We start from the raw sequence: 8,223 nt of genomic DNA, 5'->3' as shown, positions 1-8,223 counted from the left end.
GCTAGCTTCGGTGTTTATACGGGCGCGACGACGGCATTGGGCAACCCGGTACAGAAACTGGTCGCAAATGAATGGTGAAGAGTTGACGGGTCCAGAGAAGAAAGAAACGTCGAGTGATGAGGTTGGCTGGCGTCCGTATACTAAGAAAAACGGAGAGTAGCCTGTGGTCCGTTGAACTGACGTATTATACGCAAACGTTACAAATGGGAGAACCGCATCCCAGTTACGATGGTCAGGTTGGATATACATGGATAACATGTCGCACAGCGTGCGATGAAATCTCTCCGTCAAACCATTTGTCTGTGGGTGGTAGCTAGACGTTGTCTTGTGTATTGTGTTTGACGCTTGGAGAACTGCACTTAGCGTGCTTGAGAGAAACGCCTTGCCTCGGTCGCTCAAAAGAACGTGAGGGGCTCCGTGCCGTAGGTAGATAGCTTTCAAGAAGAAGGTTGCTACTTCGGAAGCAGTTCCTGAAGTGATCGAGGCCGTCTCAGCGTACCGGGTCAAGTGATCAACAGCGGTGACGATCCATCTCTTGCCGTCTGGAGTAGTTGGGAGGGGCCCGAATAGGTCAATTCCGACGACAGAGAGCGGCTGTGCTGGGCAAGGAAGTGGTTGTAGGGTCCCGACTGGGACAGTAGTAGGCCGCTTGCGGTGTTGGCAAAGGGCGCACGAGGCAATATATTTAGCTACGCTCGTGGAAAGACCTGGCCAGAAGAACCGGCTGCGGATTGCGCTCGTGGGTTTTGTGGTAGCCAAAGTGGCCTGACGTTGGGTCGTCGTGTGAAGCCCGAAGAACTTCCCCGCGAAGAGCCCGCGGTACGACAGGGACCCATCGATGGCCTTCCGGGTGAAAAATGTACCGATAGAGTACGTCGTCTTCAAACTTGAATAGCTTGAGCTGTTTTCGTAGCCTGGCATTGGGAGAAGACGAAGCACCACTTAGGCGACTGATGATGTCACTGCAATAAGAATCAGCACGCTGGTGAGTGGAAAGCACTGAAGGGCGGTTGGCTGAAGGCAGGGAAGAAATGGATGCAATCGACGATGTGTCCTCAGTGCGGCCAATTTGACAAGGTGACGTGACGTGCTCCGATGTTGGCGGCAATGGACATCGCGATAGAGCATCGGCATCTTGATGCTTCTTTCCGGTCTTGTAAATGACGTCAAAGTCATATGCTTGTAATCGGATAATCCAGCGGCCAAGGCGTCCCGACAAGTTTTTGATTGTCGACAGCCAGCATAGCGCATGGTGGTCTGTCACAACAGTGAAATGTCGACCATGGAGGTACGGACGAAATTTTTGGATGGACCAGACAACAGCCAAGCACTCTTGTTCGGTTATCGAGTACTTCTTCTCTGCAGAGGTGAGAGTGCGGCTTGCATACGCGACAACTTTCTCGCGAAATTCACGGTCACGCTGTAGCAGTACGGCACCAATTCCCTGCCCACTAGCGTCAGTGTGCAGTACCGTAGGTGCCTCGTCATTGAAATAACAAAGAACCGGTGGGGATGTCAGTGCGCGCTTGAGTTCTTGGAATGCGGCTTCGCACTGATGATTCCAATCAAAGGGAGCGGTACTAGCAAGGAGCTTGTGGAGAGGCGAGGCAATGGTGGCAAAGTTCCGGATGAAGCGTCGGAAGTATGATGCGAGCCCAAGGAAGCTGCGCAGTTCTTTTGCACGAAGTGGGCGCGGGAAGTTGAGCACTGCGGAAATTTTGTCCGGATCGGGCTGGATGCCATCTTTGTTAACGAGATGTCCGAGAACTTTGATCGTGTGCTACCGAAGTGGCACTTCTTTGTATTTAGTTGAAGGCCAGCATTGGAGAGGCATGTGAGCACTTCGTCGAGGCGTTGCAGATGGTCATCGAAAGTGGAGGAAAACACGACGATATCGTCCAAATAGCATAGACAAGTTTTCCACTTGAGGCCACGAAGAACAGTGTCGATCATCCTTTCAAATGTGGCGGGGGCATTACATAGGCCGAAGGGCATTACGTTAAACTCGTAAAGACCGTCCGGCGTAGAAAAGGCGGTCTTTTCTTTGTCCGCTTCGTCCATTGGAATTTGCCAATATCCGGAACGAAGGTCGGATAATGCACTCGGAGTTAATGCACTGCTGTAAGACGGCTCCGACGGCCACGCTGGATGTGTCCACCATCAACCGAGTAGGGGTGTTGCTACGCGGATGAATAAGAAGCACGGCGTTAGCGACCGCTTGCTTGGCAGCAGTAAAGGCGGCCTGGGCCTCTGACGACCAAGGAATGGTGGAGGACGGGCCAGTCGTTGAACGAAAGAGGTCAGTGAGCGCTCGTCGCAGTGTGGTATGAAGCGCCTGAAAAAATTCACAAGCCCCAGGAATTGGCGTAATTGGCGCAGTGTGTAGGCTGAGGATAATCCTGGATTGCTTTAACGTGGGACCGGAGAGGGCGTATTCCTTTGGATGATATGTGATGGCCCAAGAACTCGAGCTGAGATGCGCCGAAAGTACACTTCGAGGCGTTCACAAAGAGGCCGTAGTGCTGTAGACGTTGGAACAGAGCGCAAAGATGGTGCTCGTGATCTTCAGGCATGCGGCTGGTGATGTGGACATCGTCAAGGTACGCAAACATAGTAGGGAGGCCCCGTGTGACCTCAGAAATGAACCGCTGGAAAGTTTGAGCCGAATTGCGGAGTCCAAAAGGCATCCACACGTATTCAAACAACCCAAAGGGCGTCGTGATGGCGGTCTTAGGTATGTCGGCGGGCTCGACAGGAATCTGGTGGTACGCCTTAACAAGGTCCACTTTGCTGAAAATTGTGCAGCCGTCGAGGCGCGATGTAAAATCCTGGATGTGAGGTAAGGGATAGCTTTCGTGGACAGCCTTGGCGTTCAACGCTCGATAATCCCCACAAGGACGCCAGTCACCAGAATCACGCTTTGGCACCAAATGCAGCGGGGAAGCCCAAGCGCTTGACGACGGGCGTATAATGCCGAGCTGCAGCATGTAGTCAAACTCCCGTTTAGCAATAGCTAGGCGGTCTCCAAAGAGGTGGCGTGGTCGAGCGGCTGCCGGTGGACCCCGGGTGACGATGTGGTGTGTCACCGTATGTTTAGACGGCTGAGTGAGGTTGCACGGTTTTGTTAACTCCAGGAAACTCGCCAAGATTTTTTCGAATGGTGAGGAAGGTATCAGCATGCGGATGGTCATTGGAGCGATGTCGGACAGGACTCCCGAGATGGAGAGACGAGTCTGACCGTCTATGAGGCAGCGACACCGCACGCTGACGTCCAAATCGAAGTATGAGAGGAAGTCCGAGTCGATGATCGGTTGAACCACGTCTGTGATGACGAAAACCCACCGGAAAATGCGGGGAAGGCCGAAGTCGACGGTGAGGGATCGGAGTCCATACGTCGCTATAGACGAGGCGTTAGCAGCACGAAGCACTTGCCCCTGTGACTTCGAACTATCAGCCTTAGTCGGGAGCACAACGCTAATTTCCGTGCCTGTATCTGTAAGGAACCTGGCGCCCGATAGCTGGTCTGTGACCATGAAAAGGCCGCTGGAACGAGAAGTGAGATGACACGCCACCGTCAGTGATCCCGGCAGGCGTTTCCCTGCCACGATCATGGAGATGTACACTTCGTGGCTCGGTGTGGGAAACGCCGGTGGTACCAGCAGAGAGGTGGAGGGCTGGGACCAGAACGAGGTGGACTAGTCTCCTGCAGGGGGCTCCGGAGTGCGGCAATGGAGGCGGCGAGTTCTATGCGAGCCTCAAGGCGCGAAATTGCTCTGTCTGCTGGTGGTAAGACAGCGTTGACAGATGGGGAGTTCGCTTCATGAACCTGATCGGCGAGCTCCGCCAGGCGGTCTAGGTTGACGTCGCCGGCCACCGCGAGAACGAGACGGATTGGCTGAGAAAGGCGTTGGCGGAAGAGCTCGCGAAGCAACGCTGAGTGGGCAGAGAGAGACGTCGTGTTCCCCAACAAGCTCTCGCATTCGGCGCAGTAATTGGGAGGGGCGCCTGTCGCCAAGGTCCCCCTCTGCAAGGAGCTGATGTAAGTGGACGCGTTCCGAAGGTATGAGTCGCTCTAGCACCTTGGTTTTAAGGTGCTGTAATGGCGTAGTGTCTTCGGGGTTGGAGAGGACGTCGGAGAGCTCGCTGGCAACATCAGGAGGAAGGACTGAGGCTACGTGGTAGTAGCGTGTCGTTTCCGAGGCAGTGCGGTACAGGGAGAATTGCGCCTCGACCTGGTGAAACCAAACTTGCGGGTCCTGTGGCCAGAAAGATGGGAGACGCAGTTGCACGGCCGAGACGTCCTGCAGACGTGAGGCTTGTTCAGTTTAGGGTGCACTCGAGTCAGTCATTGTCTTCGTCCTAGGTCACCACTTGTAGGCTTATGCCACAGGAGCGAAGGAAAGACACGCCTGAACCATAATCGATGCCAGCCAGGAACGTGAGCCGTGGCTTCACGTGCCACAGCCCTAGCACCTTTATATTCTTCCTCCCGCCATCACGCGCTCTCCGGTTTGCGCGCCGCCCGAGCGACGGCGCTTCACCGGCTTACTAACCTGAAAGACCCATCTGGATGTTTGGCGCGGTGGAGTCTGAGGCTTCAAGAGTTTTACATGACCACTATTTATAAATCCGGCAAAAGGCATACTGACGCCGACTGCCTCTCTCGGTCGCCTGTCGAAGCTGCCGCTATTGATGATGAAAACATGGACGGTGCATTCTTGGGAGTCGGCAACACGGCCGCCATGCACAAGAGCAGCGCGGCGACCCAGAGCTATTACCGCTCATTGATTTCTTAGAAGGACGACGCAAAGACGCGCCGCGAGTATTTGCCAGAGGATTGCCGTCTGTTTGCTTGCGGAACAATGTTATCTACAAGACACATTTTCTCCCACCGGCAGCACGTACTTGCTCATCGGGGCCTGAATCACTTAAAAAAGAAATTCTGAACGCGTACCATGGTGAAGCCACTTCTGGTCATCTAGGCTACACCCGGACATTGTGCCGACTGCGAAGCAAGTACTACTGGCCAAAGCTACCTGCTGCCGTTAAACATCACGTGTACACTTGTGCCGACTACCAAAGACGCAAGGCGCCCCTTGGCAAGCCAGCCGGTCGCTTACTTCCAATCGAAGCACCAGCAAAGCCATTCGCGCAAATTGGAATGGATTTCCTAGGCCCATTCCCACTTGTACTGCGGGAAACCGATGGAATATCGTCGCCACCGATTACCTGTCCCGCTACGCGGGAGGACTAAAGCTATGCAGCGGGGCCACAGCAGCAGACGCCGATTTCATTTCTTCATAGAAAGAAACGCCCGTCGTTCGGTCACGGCGCCCAACAGTTTGTGAGCACAGACAACGGAAACTGCCTTCACCGCAGAACCTTTGGAGTCGGTTCTAGACTTCCCCCCCAGTGATACAGCTCACCGTAGAACAACTGCATACCATCCCCAAACAAACGGACCAACCTAACGGAGCGCCTCTCAACCTATAGACATCACCGACATGGTGTGCATTGTACGTCGACACAGAACGTATAAAAACTGGAATCAGATATTGCCTTCCGTGGACTTCGCTTATAATACCGCTTCGACAGAACTACTTGGCCATGACACCGTTTCAGTGGTGATCCATGGTCGCGAAGTCACGACCACGTTGGACGCTATGGCTGCTGCACGAGTGTGACGACATTCATACAGACGCCGAAGAATTTACTCAGCGCGCCGAGGAAAGCCAGACAGGCTTGCCCGCGTGCGCATCTGTCATCAGCAACATCAGGAGCGAAACGGTACGACCTACGACAACAGATTCGTTAGCTACACACCAGGCGACAAAGTATGGGTCTGGATTCCAATACGTCGGCGCGGACTTTGTGAAAAACTGCTGAGACGATACTTTCGGCCATACAGAGTCACCCGACGCCTGAACGACGGAAACTACGAGGTCGTTCCCGACAGTGATTGCAGTTCCAGTCGCCGGAAACATTCAGCCGAAGTTGTCCACGTCGTGCGGATGAAACCGTACCTATCCAGCTAACTCTCATGTATCGTGTGGCTTCCAGTGCATATGTGTGCGCTTTGCTAAGTCGAGCGCCTAGGTTGCGCATCGGGACGATGCCTCTTTCGGAGGGAGGCAAATGCCACGTGCATGCGATAAGAAGGACGACAACACAAATGGGCATATGCTATGTGCAGAAGATAGAAATGAAAAAAAAGAACAACTCGCTGCGCGCGGTATTAAAAAGACGGACCTGCTCTTCTTCTCTTGATCTGTGCATTACGACCTCTCTCTTGACGTCGCGCGACACTATTCATCTTTTGCGTCAGAGCCGCCGATCCAAATTAATTTACTTTGCAGACGACTGCGTAGTATGGCACACCACAGATACTCAAGAAGACCATTTTGAACTGAAGGATGCTTTACGCTCAATTAATGGAATGGTGTGCAAGGTGGGGACTAAAATAAATCCTTCGAAAACAAATTCATACGTTAGAAACAAACGATGTCCCTTCACTTTACATATTCTTTAGGAAATGCTACTATCACGAGATCTGATCGTGTTAAATATCTAGGAGTCACACTTACCAGTAATCTCAGCTGGGAAATGCATGTTGAAAATGATGTGTACAGCGTGCACTGAAGAAATTGGCCTATTTGAAGAAAAACTGCGTAATCTCCTCCCACGGTGAAACTGAAAGCATTATAAAGCCCTAGTGCGACCAAAATTAGAGTATGCCGACATTATTTGGAGCCCTTGGCAACAATACTTGATAAAAAAAACGAGAGTCCGAAATTTAGCTTTGCGCTTTATATATTTCCGCTTGCTCCCGACATTGTATTGTAAACAAATCTACATAATAGAGCAAACCTACAAAAACTTGAGCAGCGCAGGATAGTATCCAGATTAAAATTCATCTACCAGCTTTATCACGGGGACTTCAAATTATCACGGGAACGTTATCTTCAGCAACCTTCAAAACTTTCAGCCAGGACGAATCACAATAAAACTTTCAGGCAGCCATTTAGGCACATTAATGTCCACAAGTTCGCTCTCTTTCCTCGCGCAATTTTCCATTGGAATGCGTCCTCTGCGGAGGCAGTGAATGCTGCCTAGACGGCTGCATTTACGAAACACATTGAAAGTACTAGTTTTTTCCGATGCAAGTGATGTATATTGGAAATGTCTTGATTTCAGTGCAATTCAACTGGCTTACTTATATTTAAAATGTTTTAGTTCAGTGCAGTCTTGTTGTGTCCCAACATTGATGTGACTTTCCAGGTGTGTATTGTTATTTATGTATTCTTTCAATTATACCCAGCTATCCAGTGTATTACTATTTATGGTCTGATTGCATTGTTTGTATTTCACTCCTGCATGGGCCCGAGGAGGGCCTGCAGTGTCTGTAAATAAATAAATAAATAGCGTAATGGAAACTTTCAGACTCTTGTTGCTCAATCACTGCCATACAAGCACTCTGGGCAGTAACCAGTTACTAGTAACGTGTTGTCGGTAAGCAATTATTTTATTCAGTAACGTGTAACTTTAACTACCTAGCTACATTTAGGTTAGATGAGTTTGTAGCTGAAACAGTGTTACTTTTCACATGGTATCTGCAACAGAAAATACCGCTATTTTTCGCCTCGAGATCTCTGAGTGCTACGTTATCGCGGGTGCCACTCTTCGCGCGCGCGCTCGCTACGTGAAGGCTGCTCGACGCTGCAGGCCAGTCTGTCCTCTTCAAGTTATTGAAACATTACTGGGCAAGTTCGAGAAACAATTTGTACTGAATGCAGTCAGGAGAACGTTAAGTGTCGATTGGCCCTGGTATCGTCTGCTAGCCATCAATGTCTACATCGGCGTGTATGAATGGCGAGTATTTCTTTTCGTGACTGTTACAGGACCGTGGCGCACTCAAAATGACTTTCGGGCCCGTTCTCGATCACTGACTTTAGCGTTTGGGCGTCGGCTTGCGCATCTGTGTTATAGCGCAATGTATGTATTCAGCACGCTGCGCGTATTCGGTTGCCAAACGTACTCCTTCGGTTCAGTTCCGTTGTTCGGAGTTCTAAGCGCATGGGGATGGTTACAGCAACAGCCTTCGAAAAAATCCGTTTTCAGCAGTTGCTGTGTAAGCGCGCCTTAAGTACTTAAAATTTAACAAAAAATAAATAGGTTGAGAGCACGATGAAAAAGGGGATACGCGACGGTGGTGTGAAACATTGA

General features: G+C 51.2%; 1 protein-coding gene across 1 annotated transcript; it reads right to left on the bottom strand.

Annotated features, from left to right (window-relative positions):
* Positions 1-2,345: 2,345 nt before the first annotated feature.
* Positions 2,346-4,978, bottom strand: LOC119376584 (uncharacterized). The gene is made up of 3 exons (XM_037646368.1): positions 4,955-4,978; positions 4,080-4,301; positions 2,346-3,674 (listed from the first exon to the last, which is right to left on the bottom strand). Exons 1-3 carry the CDS (start codon positions 4,976-4,978, stop codon positions 2,346-2,348), a joined length of 1,575 nt encoding a protein of 524 aa, XP_037502296.1.
* Positions 4,979-8,223: the final 3,245 nt, after the last annotated feature.

This window comes from Rhipicephalus sanguineus, unplaced genomic scaffold, assembly GCF_013339695.2.
Source record: "Rhipicephalus sanguineus isolate Rsan-2018 unplaced genomic scaffold, BIME_Rsan_1.4 Seq156, whole genome shotgun sequence".
Lineage (NCBI taxonomy): Eukaryota > Metazoa > Arthropoda > Arachnida > Ixodida > Ixodidae > Rhipicephalus > Rhipicephalus sanguineus.
Note: the sequence above shows the minus strand (reverse complement) of the source record. Positions and strands in the feature narration are given on the sequence as shown.